This window comes from Colletotrichum fructicola, assembly GCF_000319635.2.
Source record: "Colletotrichum fructicola Nara gc5 chromosome Unknown KSG_Nara_v1_contig02, whole genome shotgun sequence".
Classification (NCBI taxonomy): Eukaryota; Fungi; Ascomycota; class Sordariomycetes; order Glomerellales; family Glomerellaceae; genus Colletotrichum; species Colletotrichum fructicola.
In genome coordinates, this window is record NW_027094052.1 from 2,455,991 (window position 1) to 2,474,075 (window position 18,085).

Consider the following 18,085-nt stretch of genomic DNA (forward strand, 5'->3'; position numbering starts at 1 on the left):
ATGTTCTCGCCGTTGGCTTTCCCCCCTGGTGCCGTATTCTACGAATTCGTAACCCACACTCCTCCACCCTCCCACCTCGCCCTTCTGCCTTTCGACCACTACCGCGAACCTCTGGCCGTCATTGCGATCGCAGACGGATCCGAAGTTGACAGAGTCGCCTTCAACAAGCGCTCGTCCAACACTGCGCCAACCATCGCCGAGCAGAACATCCGAACGCTGTACCAAGAGCTGGAGGACCTGCGTGACCGCTTTGGCAAGGCCTTGGTCCACCAAGTCTTGATCTTCGACCATGTGCCGTCTCAAGAGAACCCGATTTCCATGCCTGAGGGCCTTGTCGCCATTCCACCGCCGGACGAGTGCAAGCGGACGACGATGAAGACCATAATGTGCGACATCACGTCGCAATTCCTTGCCGAATTAACCACCGTGGCCAAGATGTATGAGGCATACTCGGCCATCGAATCGCCTGGGCAGTCACATGCCATGAAGCACGTCAACGGCGCATCCTGGGACCTGAGTGGTTCTCCGCCATTGAACAAAAGGAATTCGCAGTTTGCGCCAACGCCTCAGAGGTCAAGCTCCACTAGCGGGCTACCAGATCGCCATCTGCACCGCATGTCGATGCCTGTCGCGCCTTCGAAATCAAACTCTGCAATACCATCCAGCAACTCAACACCGGCTCGGTCTTCGACGCCTGTAAGGAGTGGGTTGTCTAATCCACCCACCACCTTTGACGACCTCGCTGCAAGCATGAGCAGCGGCTCGTCGACACCTGACCCTGTTGGCGATCACTTCAAGTCCGATAGCTCAGATCGAGTGTCTGTACAAGGCTTCGGTCCTGGTGGGCTAAATGAGCGTTCCAGAGCCAAGGGAAAGGGCAGAGTGACCATCGTTCTTGCTTCGCTTTACCTTCAAGCCGGACGCTGGACTGATTCCCTGAAGGAAGCCATAGATGGCGCAACCGTTGCGAGATCAATCAATGACCATATTTGGCACGGCAAGGCTTTAGAGTTGATTACTATTAGTCTTTTGCTCCTCGGGTGGGCAAAGATTGAGTTCGTAATTCCCACTGTATGTCTGCCACCTCAAGACAAGTCCACGGCCGCAACTCTGGCTGCGCTAGAGGCAGCTTCAACGGATCTCAGCCAGCCAAAGCACATGCGCAACCTCCAGCTGATAATGCCGGACCTCTTGGAGCGCATCGTAGGACTTTACTCTAGGATATCCTCAGAGCACTTGCCTCCATTACCCCTGGCCGAAACCACAATCCGTTTTTGCAAGGTTCTCTCCGCTCTGCATCTTGCTGATGGAAAGCTCGGGGACAAGTCAATGGATATGATCATATTTGGCAAGCTTCCTGACAAGCAGCTGACGACTTCACCACGCTTGGTCATTACACCAAGCCGGCAGCAGATCACCACATTGCTGTTTCGCGCATTCCCTTCGTCCGCGTCGGAGCTTCTCACCATTGCGGATAGGGCATCAATTCTGGCTGGAATTGCGTCAGTACTGGGTCCCCTTGGACATCATCGCAAGAAGGCCATGGTTACACGAGAGCTTGTTTCGGTTTTGATCAGCGGCCTCGTCGAAGCCCGAACACGAGGTGCTGCGGAAATGGGAATTCATCCTGCAGCAGGCTTGGTTGCTCTTAACGCTGCCAATGGGCATAGCAATAGTGCTGTCGCCCTTGAGCTGGGTGAGGGAGATGTTGAACAAGGCATCGAGGCCTTTCTGGCTCTTCTGTGCAAGTCCTACGGTATTGTGGGCTTTGATATGAAGAAGCAGCCTTCCAACGACGCTGTCGCCGTGGAAGACTCAGACGCTGCTATCATCGATAGAATTCGAGGACAGTCGGCTGCGAGATTCTTCGGGTTCACGAGTGTCAAGTTGAACATCTTGAGGGCTTGTATTAATTTCTCAGAGGCGTTGCCCGACTTCAACGGTGTGTTGAAGTTTTCGAGCGATCTGCTACGAACAGCCGGATCTGGCGTCGCTCCTGGGCCTCGCAAGGAAGACGCGTCGCCTGTCATTTCCCGCGATGAGCAGATACGGCTGGTGACAAATATTGCCAAGACGTCCAACTTGGCTAAAAGACTGGGGTTGGATCACCTTTCCGCGGAGTATTGGGATGAGTTCTTCGTCCGCGGTGTGACACTGGAGCCGTTGCCTAACAGCAGGATACCAGTTCCTCATGCAAAAAGTACTCTCCCGGGGGCTGTGACGGCGAGAACGTCGCAGGATGTCAACCCTTTTATCTACAATCCATTTTTGAAGCAACCCGACAAAGCTTCTATCCACACTCTAGTAGCGAACGAGCCAGCAACCTTCAAGATCACCCTCCAGAACCCCTTCGACATTGAGGTCGACATTGAGAGCATTCGCCTAGACACCAGTGGAGCGGAATTCGAGTCAAATGCCGAAAGTACCGTCATCGGCCCCTACCGGACGCAAATACTGAAGGTTTCTGGAACTCCCAGAGGCGCAGGGGCATTGAAAGTGACTGGCGCGATCATACGCGTTCGTGGATGTCGGGAAAGGAGGTTCCCAATTTTCAAGCAGCCTTGGACTCCCGAGACAGAGTTAAAGGTTAAGTCCACCGGACTGCCTGCTCTCGAAAACAGCATTTCTTCTACAACTCCTGGGCGGCCGCTAAAGGCTGAGAACATTGGCTTAAATGTCATTCCCCAACAGCCCGTCATTGTAGTCAAGTCGACAACGTTGCCGCAGTCATCGATCATGGTCCTCGAGGGAGAAAGACAGGTCTTCTCCGTCACCCTCCAAAACCTGTCTTCAACAACACCAGCCGACTTCATGCTGTTCTCTTTCCAGGACTCCACCCAGGCGCCGTTGCAGGCGGGGCTTAACAACAGAGACGCCACTCCGGCTGAGCTATATGAGTATGAGTTCATTCTCATGAAGCGTCAAGCTCTTAGACGGTTGAATAAGAAGGAACCTGAGAAGCGCTTCATCGCCCCCGGGGGCACCGCGACTTTCGACTTTGAAATTCTAGGCAAGCCAGGGCTGACGAATGCTGCCATTCAAATCGACTATGCACATCTCGGAGTGCCACCAGAGGAAGTTACGGAGCAATATCACACTCGCCAAGTCGCATTGCAATTGACGGTCACTGTAAACGCCAGCGTCGAGCTCTCTAGGCTGGACGTGCTTCCTCTCAGCGGGCCTGTTCCTCAGCCACTACTCAGTCTTACTCACCTTGATTTGAAGTCCGACCCATCCACACTGGCAGACGAATTCTGCCTGCTGTCCATGGATCTGCGCAACGCTTGGCCCAACAATATGGAGGTACAGATCGATGGCGAGGACGGCGTCCTGATTGACGAACATATACTGCCTGGTAATACCAGCCGAGTCATCGTCCCTATCAGACGGATATACCTCGACGACCCACACGCCTCGATCCCAGCACTGAACCCCTCGAGACAGCGGCAATTCGTCGTCAGCACTAGCAAGATTACACCGGACATGGAACGCTCCAATCGCGAGGCGTTCTGGTTCCGCGAGAAGATTCTCAACACGCTTACAGCTCGTTGGAAGGCGGTGTCCGGTCCCAGGCGAGGTGGCTACATCGATCTGCGGAGCATTAGGCTTTCTCCACGGATGATGGATGCTCTCAGAATCGACGACATTGGTATCGACATTTCCATCAAGGACCATAGTACCGATACTGGCATCGCGGCGGATCACTCTATTCTGGTCGACAACTTCGTACAGATTAAGGTGGGCATCACGAACCGCTCAGCTCAACCAGTCTACCCGATGCTGCGGTTGATGCCAGCTTTGTGTCACAGACCTCTTAACGTCGCGTTAGACTTTACACGGAAGTTTGCTTGGAATGGCACACTGCAGCAAGCCCTTCCGCCCCTGGCTGCCAAGTCAAGTACCGAAGTGGAGGTCGAAGCTATGGCCCTTTGTCGAGGAGAATTCGAGATCGCAGCATCGGTCGAGGAATACCAGATCTGGGAAGAGCCCAAGGACGAGAAGGAGAAGGAAGAGACGAAGGAAGGGGCGCGACAACGATCGGATACCCAAACGATGATGAACGCCCTCCTCGGCGCAAAGGAGCGGCGCATCTGGCATTCGAGGCAACCCTGCGTCGTCAAAGTGATAGACCACGACTAGCAGCGTAAGCTACATCGTGTATGACGAACTGTATGATGGACGTAGGCGCTAGACTCATAGCAGATTTGGAATTGGCAATCGTAGCGGCCTCTTTACGTAGCTAATAAAGTACCCTTGAGCACGACTGTGGTCGTAGGGGTTGAGCCTCCAGGGATGACTGATCGACCCGGCGATCGAATTAAGCTTATCCCTGGCAAACGGCCCTGCGGCGTTGAATCATGCGCCGGGCCCTGACCGCCTTCTCATTTCTGCCTTCGTTGCCACCAAAATTTCTTTGTAAAGGTCCAAGTTCCGGCGCTAGCCGACGGCGGGTCTTTTTTCTCTAACCCCTCCAAGGACTCATCTCATTTACACGGGTGTCAAAAGTCGTTCGCTTCGAGAGAGGGCGAGCGTTGCATCGAGACCTTGTCGTTCGGTCCGGGAATCGGAGATTTTTATCCCCAAGGATGACGCGACCTCAGATCCTGTTTCTCGATGCCTACGACTCTTTTACGAACAACATCGTCTCCCTCTTGACGGATTTGTTGGAGGCGGATGTGCACGTTTTGCCGATTGACACCCCGCTGCTGGACCACGACTCGCCAACGTTTGAAGATGATTTCCACCGGGAACTTTCACGCTATCATGCGGTAGTCTGCGGGCCTGGGCCGGGCTCTCCGGAAAATGAGAAGGACGTCGGGCTCATGAGATGCGTTTGGAGGCTGCGGGAGGAGCACCTCTTGCCGGTGTTGGGAATTTGTCTTGGGTTTCAGAGCTTGGTCCTGAGCGCTGGTGGGAAGGTGAGAAGACTGCGCCGGGGGTTGCATGGCATGGTTCGCGCCATTGAGCGTGAGATGCCACACTCATCGTGCTGGGAAGACATTTTCAAGGGTGTGCCCGAGTTTAAGGCGACGCTTTATCACAGCCTTTGCGCCGACATCGGACAGGACTCGGTTTCCGACGTGGACTGGAAGCACAAGCGATGGGAGTCTCGTGATGTACCTGATCTGATGCCCTTGTCTTGGGCCGTCGAGGAGCGAGAGGACGGGAATGAGAGGATTCTCATGGGAGTCAAGCATCGGAAAAAGCCTTTCTGGGGTCTGCAGTACCACCCGGAATCCGTCTGCACCCAGCAAACAGGTCATGCTGTTCTTCAGAACTGGTTTGTGCATGCCATGCAATGGAACAAGAAGACGGGAAGAAGGATCAAGACTGACGGAAAGTTTCTGGCGAGGAACTCTCTGAAGCCGAGTCTGCTTTCAGAGATTCGGTCTGCAGCTCAGGGAGGACATGCGCCCGTTCTGGCGTGGACGGAGATGCCTACGTCTCTGGCGACTGTTGGACTCGACTGCGAGTACGTCTTCAAGACGATGAATCTTCCAGCGGGTATCAAGGTGCCGGACATTGTGGAGATACTCAAAAGTGGCAGGGCGGAGCATATCATCCTGGATTCAGCCAACTCAAGTACGACGGCAACAGGGGCCAAGGACGTACGGGGCAGATACAGCATCATTGCTCTGGACGTGGAGGAGGCACTGCGGATTGAATACCATGTCGGGGATGACTTTGCCACAGCTCGCGTGCCTTCGAGCCAGGGGCTCCCTATCGATCTGATGGAGACCATTCCGTTTGGCCCTAAGGAGAACATTTGGCACTTGCTGTCCAGTTTCTTTGAGAAGAGACGCATTCCTGCACCCCGCGCAGTCCAGAGGCCTTCCGACCCCCCACTGGATGTCGAGACTCCTTTCAGGGGTGGATTCATGGGCTATCTTACCTACGAGATGGGGCTGAAGGGCATCGACGTACCCGTGGCCGCTGACCGGGGGCACCAGAGACCTGACCTCTGCTGGGCTTGGGTGACGAAGAGCATCGTCGTGGATCACGCCAAGGGGCTTCTTCACGTCCAGCACTTGCAGAAGCGCAAGCTCAACGCTGACTTCTGGATCGACTCGGTGGTGGCGTCGCTGCAGACCTCGCACTTCTGGCAGCCTGGAAAGTCCGCTGTCAACGGCCACCACCTCGATCCCATGACCGTCGCGACACAGCCCATCGTCCGCGTTCCTCACGCCAGCGAGTACGAGGCCAAGGTGCTGCATTGCCAGGAGTACATCGCGGCCGGTGAGTCATACGAGCTGTGCCTTACAGACCAGACCACGATCACGCTCCCAGGTCGTCCCACCACCGAGCCCTACACGAACCGCGTCAACGGCAACCACCACCCCAAGTCGGCGCACGTCACGCCGTGGAAGCTGTACAAGACCTTGCGTACCCGGCAACCCGCCCCGTTCGGGTCGTTCATCCGCCTCGGCGGCGCCACTCTCATCAGCAGCTCGCCGGAGCGATTCCTCGAATACGGCAGCGACGGGTCCATCTCCATGAGGCCGATGAAGGGCACCGTCCGCAAGTCAAACGAGGTCGCGACGCTCTCTCAGGCAGAAGAGATCTTGCACGTCCCCAAGGAGGAGGCGGAGAACCTCATGATTGTGGACCTCGTCTGCCATGACCTCCACAGCATCTGCGGATCGAACGTGGCCGTGCCGCATCTGATGAAGGTCGAGGAATACGCCACCGTCTTCCAGATGGTTACCGTTGTCTGTGGGCAGCTGCAGCGCCTGGGTGCGATCGAGGAGCAGCATACCGGGCTTGATGTGCTTGCCGCCAGTCTGCCTCCGGGCAGCATGACTGGCGCGCCCAAGAAGCGAAGCTGTGAGCTGCTGCAGGAGATCGAGGAGCACCGGGAGAGGAGCTTGTACTCGGGTGTGGTGGGGTACATGGACGTCACCGGCAAGGGCGACTGGAGCGTGACGATCCGGACCATGTTCAAATGGGACGACGAGGCTGCGGCGCCTGAGGAGGGCGAGACGGAGCCCAGAGAAGTGTGGCATATTGGTGCCGGTGGTGCCGTTACGATTCTGAGCACGGCGGAGGGCGAGAGGGAGGAGATGTTCACCAAGTTGGCGGGGCCCCTTGGGGTGTTTGCCGAAGCCTGAACAAATCAGGCGAGTCTTTACAAGGGCGTTGGTTTTCTGGCGTTGTGACTTTTTGGCGGGGGATAAAGGCATGGTGTTTGGATGATACCTCAACGTATCTGGGATATTAGACTCTTGTGACCTTCACGGGTATTAGACTCAACTTAGACAACCCGGATGATCCATTCTAGAAAATGGAAAAAAGACAACTTCAGACTTATCAGCATGATCAATCTCGACCCTCGGTACACTTTCCGTCTAATGAATACCATGCCCTCGAATTAGATGGTCGCATAACAAAACAGCGAATTAGGGAACGCCCGCCTGACGGAATGATGCTGGATATACATGTGAGAAGCTCCTCCTCCGTATCAAACACAGTGATCCAATCCCTCCCTGCCGAATGCCCTGAGCGCCTTCGTGATCCCGACGTGTCATACTGTACAGGCCTCGCTCATCAACTGGCCAAAGATATGTGTTCCCTACCACCGCATCTCCTCCATGAAGACCGAATACCTCTCCGGGTTCGCTTCGTTCGGTCGGATGCTTTAGAACTCCTGCTCCTCCTGGAAGAACATGCCGAAGCTGATGATTGTGCCATAGATAAGGAGACCGCCGATAATGGACATGAACATGGCTTCGATCTGGATGAGGTCGGAGTGGGCCAGGACAATTGGCAGGGCTGCAGAGACGGTCACTGGTCAGCTTTTTGGTCTAGAAGAGGGACCCGACGAGTGGGACGACTAACCAATTCCCATTACAACGAGGAAACCAGTGCAGAAGCGGCCGAGGTCCAGCACGGCGGCGCCCGAGCTCTCGACAAAGTCATCGGGGTTGGCGCATCGCGAGCAGACCCAGTTGGGGATCGGGGCCAGCACGTAAGTGGCGACGACGAGGAGCGGGTAGTAGACCTTCCAGAGGGCGCAGGAGAGGATAACCAGGAGGAAACCGACGGCGAGGACGAAGGAGAGGGCGATGATGGTCTTGAGCCCCGCGGTAGGCATCTTGGATGTCGGAGCGTCGAGGAGTGTCAAAGTGGGTTGCGCTTCTTGTTTCGGAAAGGTATCGGGTTGGAATTAGGGCCCCGTCGGGGCTTCGAATCGATTTCCTGAAAAGAATCGCAAGTCGTGGATGAAGAAAATCGCCAATGTGTTGGTCAAGTCGGGGAGTCGTGTCGGTTGCTTTCGTGCAGGTGGGAAGGTTCGGCTGTCGTTGTCGCGGCTCGGCTGGGAGTAAGGTAGCAGGCTGAAGCTGGGATGCGATGGCGGGTCCTCTGGCGGCCCTGACGCACCTCAGCGTCGTGTGCTGCTGCTGCGGCCGTCGTCAGCGCAGCACGGCGCAACCTTGTTCCAGCCGGTCGCTCAGGTCCCGGGTCCATCCAGTCAGGTCCAGTCCAGTTGAAGCTGCCAGTTCCTGCTGAGCTAATCCCCACCCGGCAAGACCCCGGCGTGGAGGTACGTAGCTCAAATGCACGGAGCACACACCACACGCATCCACACCCTTGCTCCAGGCTGAGAGAGTGCTACGAAAGCTCGACCTGCCTTGAGCTGGCCTGGGGGGGTTGATTATCCACAAGCTCTACTCTCCGCCGTAACTGCTCCCGCTGCTGCTCTTCTTGCCCAACAACCACGAAAACCACCCCGCGATTCCCTCTCCCTCTCCCTCCCATTCAACCCACGACACGATATCGACGGCAGCTTAATTGAACTGCTTGACGAAGCTACGATCACTCCCTTACGCCCGCCATGTTCAGAAACAATTACGACAACGACTCGGTGACATTGTAGGTTCCCCGTTTGGCTGCCCTTCAGCCTTCCCTGCCGCCCCCGGCTGGCGGTGGAGGCGAGCACCATCACGACGAACAGCTTCGCTGACGCAACACGACACACAGCTCGCCGCAAGGCCGTATATTCCAGATCGAGTATGCAGCCGAAGCAGTGAAGCAGGGTTCCGTGGTAGTAGGCATTGCCAGCAAAACACATGCCGTCCTGGTAGCAATCAAGGTACGAACGATGTCACCAGCACGCAGTCACTCACGTTATCACAACTCCATCCCTTCCCTCTCACGCCCGACCCAGTCTCCCGAGACCGAAGGCTAACTAGTCACACCCGCACAGCGCAACGCCGAGGAGCTTTCATCCTACCAAAAGAAGATCTTCCCTGTCGACGAGCACGCCGGCATTGCCATCGCAGGCCTGACCTCAGACGCCCGCGTCCTTTCCAACTTCATGAAGCAGCAATGCCTCGGTCACCGCATGACGTACGGCCGTTCGATGCCTCTGCGCACCCTCGTCGATATGATTGGTGAGAAGGCCCAGATCAACACGCAGGTCTACGGCAAGCGCCCCTACGGTGTCGGTCTCCTCGTCGCCGGTGTCGACGAGCGTGGGCCACACCTCTTCGAGTTCCAGCCGTCCGGCATGACGGAGGAGATGCTGGCCTTCGCCATCGGCGCCCGCTCCCAGATGGCCCGTACCTACCTCGAGCGCAACATTGACCAGTTCGAGAACTGCTCTCGCGAGGAGCTTGTGCGCCACGGCCTCAAGGCTCTGAAGGAGTCCCTCGTCCAGGACCGCGAGCTGACGGTCGAGAACACGAGCGTTGGCGTCATCGGTTTCACGGAGAAGGACGGCCTGAAGGTTATCGAGCCGTTCAAGATGTTTGACGGCCAGGACGTCAAGGAGTGGATCGACAGCGTCGCGGCGAGCGAGGGCCAGGGCGGCGGCGAGGAGGGTGCTGAGGGCATGGAGGTTGACGAATAGACGGACGTGAGACACGGAAGGGAAGGCGGTTCTTTGGGATGGTAAAACCCGCGCGTTGCATCGGACCACATCACGCAGGACCGTTGCGTTTTCTCTGCGGAAACGGATTGGACTTGCTGAGATTGGCAGGAGCAAAACACGAGCCGGCCCATTTAGACTTGTACCAATACACTACGGAAAAGGAGATTTGACAGCCGATGAATGAGCTGCATCCGATGATTCAATGAGATGAAGCCCCGCGCACCCGACACTTGCACTGTTTGTGACCGAGACAGTTTGTATGATTTTGTTTTTCAGTTTGTTATCTCGGTTGTGTAACTCTTTATGGTGATCTATCAACAAAAACTACAGCCAACAATGCACAAACACCATCCAATGTCTTGGTTCGTGTGTAACCAGGGCCGACCCGTAGAGGCAGGCAAGCCCCTTTTTTTCGAATGACCCAACCCAGCCGAAGCGCGATGCAGAAGGGGGGAAACACGAAGGGCGCCAGACTCCGGTACGCATCCGTTTTCGCATAGCACATACATACACACACACACTTGCCCTCCACCTCCTTTCTAGTTCCTCAGTTCCTCGGTTTGCCTACAGTGATTCTTCATTACACCCCCGCCGCTTTAGAGAGAAACATGAGTTCTACCGGTTTGTGAAGCGGTTGATTCAAGAGTTGGACCAGTCGAGCTTGAAGGTGGCCTCCGAGACCTTGTAATCCCTCAGGGCCTTGATGGCGCCCTCGGGTGTGGTGGAGGTGACGAGGATGTCGGCGTTGGCGGGCTTGATGAAGCCCTCGTCGACGCTCTTGTGGACCCACTCGAGAATGCCGTCGTAGAACCCGTTGATGTTGAGCAGGCAGATGCCCTTGTCGTGGATGCCGAGCTGGTTCCAGGTGGCGGTCTCGAGGACCTCCTCGATGGTGCCGTAACCGCCGGGCAAGGCGATGAAGCCGGAGCCCGGGCCGCCGGCGAAGACCTCCTTGGCCATCATCTGCTTGCGGGTGTGCATGTCCTTGACGACGGTGGTGCGGCCGTAGACGGTCTCGTCGGGGACGTACATGTTGTCCTTGTTGAGGGTGCCGTATGTCCCGTCACGCTCGTACTTGACGAGGGCCTCGGGGATGATGCCGTGGACTGCGTCCGGGCCGGCGAGGGCGACGAGGGACTTTGCCATCTCGCCCATCAGGCCGACGGTGCCACCGCCGTAGACTGGGAGCTTTGTTAGTTTATTGAAGGATGATTGAGAGCTGCGCGTTTCATGTTGTCTTGGGTTTGGTGCGCCACTTAGGTTGTCATCGTGTGTGTCATGACTGAGACCTGTGGCGGCTGAAGATGGCAGTGAGAGAGAGAAAGGATGAAAGGTGACTCACCGAGGTCGATGTTGTTCTCGGCCATGATTCTTGCCAACTCACGGGCAGCCTCCATGTGCTGGGGCTTGAAACCGGGAGAGGCGCCGCAGTAGACACAGATCTTTGCCCTGCGTTGCACGCCATTTGTGCCGTTGGTGGTTGTGCCATTGGTGTTGCCGTTGGTTGTGCCGTTGTCGTTGCCACTGGGAGTTCCGTCCCGGGATACCGGGAATGGGGAAGGGCCGCCGGACTGCATCGTTGCGGCTTGTTCTTGATGTGTTGAGAGATGGAATGAAAACAACGTTCAAGACAGGTTGTTGTGATTGAATTTCTTTTTTCCCAGAGTTAGTGGCTTTTATTTCTGTTTGGTTGGAGGCAGAGACCAAGAGACTGAGAGGCTTACGATGAGATGATGCTGGGCGGTCTTAATACGTTGGGAGACAGACAGACACACACCCGGGGGGTCAAGATGACGGTACTTTTGTGGGGACGTTACGGATTGGGAGTTGTAGAGATAGAGAGAAGGAGTCACGCCGGAAACAACTGTGCGGTTCACGGCGTCTTCCGAAATAGTTTCAAAGACTGAGTAACAGAATGTCAGAGGAGGAAAATTCCAACAAAAAGTCAAAAGAGAGAGAAGCCCACGAGAGAAGCTGAGAAAAGGGGAGAGGAGATGGCGGTGAAAGAGAGGGCAGTTATATACGTTTCTCAGGATGGAGTCTCGGGCTCGAAAAGGGAGGCAAGTTTGTCTCGTTTGCAGCAAGTGTTGGTTGGGGTTCAGGAGGGCGATGGGGTTGGCGAATTGGTGTATCAATATCCTGGCAATGACATGTAAGGGAATAAAGGTAGAAAAAGAAAGGAAAGATTGGACGAGGCGAGAGCAAGCACAGATGGGAATGAGACAACGAGATGTCAGTTACCGCTGCGGCGCATGGGCGGCGGGCCGAAGGACTTGTTTGGTGGTTTAGCGCAGGTAGCTGGAACGACACCTGGACACGGCGCGAGATGATGTCGCCTTTTCTTTGGCTCATCTGCTCCTCTGGCTCCTTGTGGTTGCTTCTGGCTTCAGAAGGTTCGCTCGGGGATCCGTGGCCCCTCTTGCCGGTACAGTAGTGGACGATTTAGGTCGATGCGTAGGCCCAGCTGGGAATGGGAAAAGCAAAGCAGAGGGCCCTGTGTCTCGTAGCCCGTAGCCGGAACGAGGACAGGAGACGGGTGCGGTGTGACGGTGAAGCTACGTCCGCCGGTGTTGGGCTTGTTGACATGGACGTGGATTTGGAACGGGGCGAGACAGGGCACACGACTGACTCCTGGTTTTTCTTGTTGAACTCGACCTTTCTCCAGCTTCCCTCAGAAGGACTCGGTTTCTTTCCTTCTCGCCTCTCATCGCCTCGACACGAGACGGCTCTTGGGGGTTCCCATTTCCCCGTCTGCAACAGCCAAGCGTGTCTGGTTTGTCAACTTGTTACGCAGCGACTGGCCCGCACAAGTGTTCAGGTGACCTGCCGGCGAGGTCCGAGTGCCACGCGGTGCGCAGTTCTGGCCTCCCGTTGATGACTCTACTGGGCCGTCCCGCTAGGATGACCGTAGTGGCGGGAATCAGAGGATGCCTAAAGTCGGGGAAGAGGGCAGTGGCGGCAGCGAGCCAAGGGATGCTCAAAGCAACCGTCTGAATCCTAGGTAGATAGCAGCGGCACTCGCAAACGAGTCCATGTTGTCAGCGATGAAGAATACTTGACGCAACGCAGGCCAATTGGCAGATGCCACTTCTTGACAGGCATGTACACGTGTAACGACACGGTGCCTCACGTGTGCCCAGCGCCGTTGCCGAATGGATGGCAGAGGCGTGAAGAGTGTCTCTTTGGGTCCTGATCTGAGTCGGTGTTAGACGTTGGCTAACAGGGTCAAGGATGTCAATCATAGGTTGTGGCACGCTGGAAGAGACAGAAGTGTGCCTTTCTTTGATGCAAGAGCAACATCAGTTGTTGGCTGCTCCAGCCGGAGGTGCAATTTAGCATCTACTGGCCGGTGCTACGGGCTCTCCCCGCCCTTGGGGCAACTGCACTGCACTACAACCTTACAGGCCCCTGTTCTCCTGGTGCTCCGGGCGACCCTCGCTATTTGCCGCGGAGATCTTAGGGCCCCCAATCTGCTATCAAGTGGTGGGCCATCAACTATTGCAGAGTACCTAAGTCAAGGGTATGCATCTTGAATCAAGTACCAATCGACCAACAACCTTCTTGGAAAAGGAGGATTGAATGAAGAAAAAAGTGCCCTACAAACTGAGAAATGCCGGATGAGTTGTTACTCTTGGAAGAACATGTAATGTTTAGAGACGCTGCATCTTTAAGGACCCCGCCCAGCCCGGGTTTCTGGGTCGTGGCGGCGCCTCGGCCGTTGATTCGCCCGAACAGCACGCAATCTGTCAAACCCAGGGGTCCCCGTTAAGTTTGCCTTCCTTTTCGGACCCTTCCAGACTTCACCTCTCCAACCGACATCGCTCGCCAACTCCCACGGTTCCCGCGCCGGAGAAGACACGGTATCTTTCGCGACTCTGCTCGACAAGGTGCCAACTCGCGACAAGCTGTCTGTGCCCGAGCAAACAGCCAGCCTCTTCCGCCAGACGCACGCCGAGGCTATTGTGCAACCTGCCGCATTGTTGCCCGCATCGTCGTCTACAAAGAGCACGCGATCTGTTGTCCTTCGGCTTCGACTTGCTCCCCTTGCCAGCGCAGGTGTTTGACAAACAGCATGTCTCAGCCCAACGCGCCGGCTCGGCCGGCTGCTCCGCAGGAGGAAGGCGTGAGTTTTCGGCCCCGAGCCTCGGTTCTAGATGTCGCGACATCATACTGACCTAATTGTCTCGGCAGGGTATGAGCATGACGCAGAAGTTGCTGCTCGGCGCCAGTGTGTACTTCGGCATGAACATGCTCATGAACAACGTGTTCCAGAAGAATCAGTCGGGCACTCAGGTCAAGGACGCCGACGGTAACGTCGTCAGCGTTCCCGCCAACACCGAAGACATCCCCCCGTACCTCTTTCGCCCCAAGGAGTTGAACGAGGGTGCCACCTTTAGCCAGATCCCCCACAAGCTGGCCCCGATCTGGCCCATGGATAGCTACGTCGACATTATCGTCACTGTTTCCGACAACGTCGTTCCCACCCCGCTGTCGCAGACGCCTCAGGAGAAGCTGGTATTGAAGGAGGAGAAGTTCAAGCTTGGAAACTACAGCGAGAAGCGCTCCGTGGATACCACCATCAAGATCCCCCCTTCTGTTCAGAACAACGGTACACTGTGGGGTCACTTCTACGTGTCGCTCCCCGGAGCACAACCCGACCCTCACGTTGATACCTTCGATCCCGCTTCGGCCTACTACTTTGCGTTCCCTCTCACCCAGTACATCCCCAAGAAGAAGGAGTTCAAGACGAGATCGCTTTTAGACAAGGCCGAGGAGGAACCTGAGCCGGTTGTCGAGGAGCAAGACACTGGTCCCATTATCGCCAGCTACTACCACCCCAATGCCAGTCTGTCCATGATTCCGAACACCGGGGTTCTGGAGTACCGTCAAACCCACCCCGCTATCCGCCAGTTCCTCCAACTCGAGCCGACGGGCGCGAGAGATGGTTCTGGCAAGCACTCATGGTACTGTAAGTAGCAAACCCAAACATGTCTCCAGATGATCATGACTAACCCGTGCCAGACCCCATTCTGTTCGTCAACACCTTCTGGCAGCTCAAGAGCCAGATGATGCTGCTGAACGATACCGTCACCGAGGTTCCTCTTCATATTGACTTGAACAACCTGCGTTTATGGCAGTTCAACACCCTTGCTGCTATTGAGGCGAGTGCAAAGGAGTCTGCTCGTCAGGCTGCCTACGGCAACTCTCTGCCTGGCGGCGGTGACGGCTCTGAGATCGAGATGGTCAAGGAGATCTTCATTGACACCAACCCCATCCTCCTCGGCATTACAGTCGTTGTCAGCATTGCGCACATCATCTTGGAGACGCTCGCCTTCGGATCCGACATCGCTCACTACCGCAAGAAGAAGGACAACGTTGGTATCTCCGTCCGCTCCATCCTGGCCAACGTTTTCATGCAGGCCGTTATCTTGCTCTACCTCATCGACAACTCGACGAACACTAGCTGGATGATTCTTGGTTCTCAGGCCGTCGGAATCGTCATTGAGCTCTGGAAGATCACCACGGTCGTCAATGTGGCCATCAAACCTGCTCCGCCCGGGTCATGGCTGCCATTCTCTGTTGTCTTCGAGGACAAGCACAAGCTTAGCGAGACCGAGGAGAAGACCAAGGAATACGACGAGATCGCCTTCAAGTACATGTACATCGCAGGAGTTCCTATCCTTCTCGGATACGCCGGTTACTCTTTGGTGTATGAGACGCACAAGTCGTGGTACTCGTACGTCCTCGCGGTCCTCGTCTCGTCTGTCTACGGCGCCGGCTTCCTCATGATGGTTCCCTCTCTGTACATCAACTACAGACTAAAGAGTGTTGCACACATGCCGGCCAAGGCGATGATGTACAAGTTCCTCAACACCTTCATCGACGACCTGTTCGCGTTCACCATCAAGATGCCTTTCCTGCACCGTCTGTCGACTTTCCGTGACGACATCATCTTCTTTATTTACCTTTACCAGCGCTATGCGTACAAGACCGATTACACCCGTGTCAACGAGTTTGGCCAGGGCGGTGAGGACGAGGAGGAGACGGACAAGGAGAAGGCCAAGGAGTTGCTGGAGAGCGACCCCACGGTGGAGAAGGTGAAGGAGATTGCTGGCAAGGCCACTGGCGCCGACACTGGCAAGGCGAAGAAGAGGAAGTAGAGGTGAGGTGGCGTGTCGCACAGCAGTGGATGCGTGCAGCAAACTTGGATGTAGATAAAAGTCATGCGAAGCAGACAGATACCAAGTAGATACGGAACCAGGGGCTCATCTTGCTGCATGACTGGCCGAAGCGAATGTGTCTCCTGGTCGCATGTAATACCTAATCGAGGCTAATGCTGCTTCCCGTCAACGAAGCCATCGCTGTGTCACTCATCAATGGCATGTTATCTGGCCAGCATCCCAACTCACAAGTATACAATGTACAATGCACGCTTGGACATGAGAAGCGAGGCTAAGAGAGATCGGTCGGAGGAAAAGCAACGAAAAGCTCGCTAGATGGAGTTCGTATTCGAGCGTAAACCCAGACGACGGAGCCATGGGCGCAAACACTAAGCATCTCTAAAAGTAAGGTAAAGAGCGAGCTACAGCAGACGGGACCAGGCCGGGCCACACTTGGGCTAGGTACTCAGCGATTGCAAAAGGGTAGCAGCTCGGTGGCGGCTGAAATTCGCAGCAGGGGCCCCCGTAAAAACCGCCAATGGCGGGGGCTCGCAGTCGTCAGAGCCCCCGTGCCTGGTAGGGCAGAGACAAGCATCCGAACACCCGTATGTCACCGCACCTATCAGAGGGTCTCATCCCTTCTAATGACGCCAGGTCCCCTCCAACGGCGTTTGGGAGCATGGATCCAGCTCCACGTTTTTGCTGTTTCTCTAGCTACCCGGGCATGTTTGGGGGTTTGGGGGGCCTTGGGCTTTTGGATGGATAGTGGAGTGTTTACGGGAAGGACATACCCATTTAGAGCAGACAATTTCTGGGCAAAGAGGTTTTGTTAGGCTTCGTTCGGTTGATCGGATCGAGTACACGCAATGCTGTGTTTGATTGGGATGGAGAAAGGGGAGAAAGCCTAGAACATTCGGCCCGTGATGCTGTAAATAGCATAAGGTACGGTGCTCCTTACTTAACAGGTTGGGTTGAGAGCAGGCAGTCAGAGGTTGGTAATGGTGATGACCCTGGACGGCAGGAAGGAAGCAGAGAGACTAAGACGAAGAATACGGAGAAATCATTCCAAGATGGCCAGGAAGGGCCGCAAAGACGACAGAGTCCCTCCAATGGCATCAACACGGTAGTTGCCCAAAGCAGTCATGGCTGGCCTGGTCCTCCACTAAAAACTAAAAAGCGACACCCCGAAAACCTAAAGTTCCCGTCGGCGTCGACTCGTTCGCCTTTATTTTGGATTGGATTTTGATTGCATCCTTTCCGTCCTAGCAAGGTCGCTGCGGCTCCTCTCTTGTATTGTCTTGACCAAACACGCTCGCTGGATCGGACCAAAACAATTCGTCGCACTTGGCTTACTGACAATCTTCCTCAAACTCCCTTGTCTCTCCGTCTGCTGTTTTCTTTCCTTTTTAACCTATCGACGGTCCCTCCGCTCCCACATTCCATCACCTCCGACCACGTTTTCCCACCGTCCATTTTCCGGCCGTCGCGTGAGCTTCTTTTCTTCGACTCAGGAACCACCCGGCTCCGTTCTCACATGCCCGGGTTCCCCCGCTCGTCATCATTTCGTCCCATGGATCTTCAGTCATGACATATAGATGGCCGCATTGGTCCCCCAGCAACAGAGAGTTCAGCAGCCAACAACGAGGCCTTTGAGCCACACCCACCCCCCCGCATACATACGGCGTAGAACGCGCAGCAAACCGGTTCAAAAGCCCCCCAAGCCGGCATAGGCTTCAGCATCCCGCCAAGCGAAGCTCCGGCCTCTCGGTTTGCCAGGTCCCTAGGACTTCCCAGGACTTCCAGGTCCACGCTGCCTCGTACGCAGTGGAGTTCCACGGGTCTCTCATCATCCCAAATTGGAGCGCCCCCGGCACCCCGAAAGCTCCACGGGAGGGAGCCAAGACCTCACTTTAAGGGAAACGTAAGCTACAAAACCTGTTCGGACGGTGTGGCCGTGCCGCCCGCGCCCGCCGTCCGCCGCCGTTCACTCCCCCTTCGGGATTCCTGCCCCCAAAAAGAAGGGGCGCCAGACGGAATTTATTATTGGGGGCTT

General features: G+C 55.8%; 7 protein-coding genes across 7 annotated transcripts; 4 read left to right on the forward strand and 3 right to left on the reverse strand.

The window, feature by feature from the left end:
- On the forward strand, positions 1-4,140 carry trs120 (Transport protein particle subunit trs120; the record flags this gene model as incomplete). Its single annotated transcript, XM_032022456.2, has 1 exon — positions 1-4,140. The coding sequence occupies one exon, from the start codon at positions 1-3 to the stop codon at positions 4,138-4,140; it is 4,140 nt and encodes a 1,379-aa protein (XP_031880662.2).
- Positions 4,141-4,586: 446 nt separating this feature from the next.
- On the forward strand, positions 4,587-7,109 carry ABZ1 (Aminodeoxychorismate synthase; the record flags this gene model as incomplete). The annotated part of the gene is made up of 1 exon (XM_032022455.1): positions 4,587-7,109. One exon carries the CDS (start codon positions 4,587-4,589, stop codon positions 7,107-7,109), a length of 2,523 nt encoding a protein of 840 aa, XP_031880758.1.
- A 527-nt stretch (positions 7,110-7,636) lies between these two features.
- vps55 (Vacuolar protein sorting-associated protein 55) lies at positions 7,637-8,092 on the reverse strand (the record flags this gene model as incomplete). The annotated part of the gene is made up of 2 exons (XM_032022454.1): positions 7,637-7,770; positions 7,837-8,092. The coding sequence occupies 2 exons, from the start codon at positions 8,090-8,092 to the stop codon at positions 7,637-7,639; spliced, it is 390 nt and encodes a 129-aa protein (XP_031880663.1).
- A 741-nt stretch (positions 8,093-8,833) lies between these two features.
- CGGC5_v003432 (putative proteasome subunit alpha type-6) lies at positions 8,834-9,850 on the forward strand (the record flags this gene model as incomplete). The annotated part of the gene is made up of 3 exons (XM_032022453.1): positions 8,834-8,871; positions 8,980-9,091; positions 9,206-9,850. 3 exons carry the CDS (start codon positions 8,834-8,836, stop codon positions 9,848-9,850), a joined length of 795 nt encoding a protein of 264 aa, XP_031880664.1.
- A 660-nt stretch (positions 9,851-10,510) lies between these two features.
- On the reverse strand, positions 10,511-11,448 carry FCK1-1 (Bifunctional cytokinin biosynthesis protein; the record flags this gene model as incomplete). Its single annotated transcript, XM_032022452.1, has 2 exons — positions 10,511-11,052; positions 11,214-11,448. The coding sequence occupies 2 exons, from the start codon at positions 11,446-11,448 to the stop codon at positions 10,511-10,513; spliced, it is 777 nt and encodes a 258-aa protein (XP_031880665.1).
- A 48-nt stretch (positions 11,449-11,496) lies between these two features.
- Positions 11,497-12,223, reverse strand: CGGC5_v003434 (uncharacterized protein; the record flags this gene model as incomplete). Its single annotated transcript, XM_066151126.1, has 4 exons — positions 11,497-11,523; positions 11,596-11,774; positions 11,896-12,010; positions 12,113-12,223. The coding sequence occupies 4 exons, from the start codon at positions 12,221-12,223 to the stop codon at positions 11,497-11,499; spliced, it is 432 nt and encodes a 143-aa protein (XP_066009505.1).
- A 1,720-nt stretch (positions 12,224-13,943) lies between these two features.
- CGGC5_v003435 (Cleft lip and palate transmembrane protein 1-like protein) lies at positions 13,944-16,032 on the forward strand (the record flags this gene model as incomplete). Its single annotated transcript, XM_032022449.1, has 3 exons — positions 13,944-13,994; positions 14,063-14,840; positions 14,894-16,032. The coding sequence occupies 3 exons, from the start codon at positions 13,944-13,946 to the stop codon at positions 16,030-16,032; spliced, it is 1,968 nt and encodes a 655-aa protein (XP_031880684.1).
- Between the last annotated feature and the right edge of the window lie 2,053 nt (positions 16,033-18,085).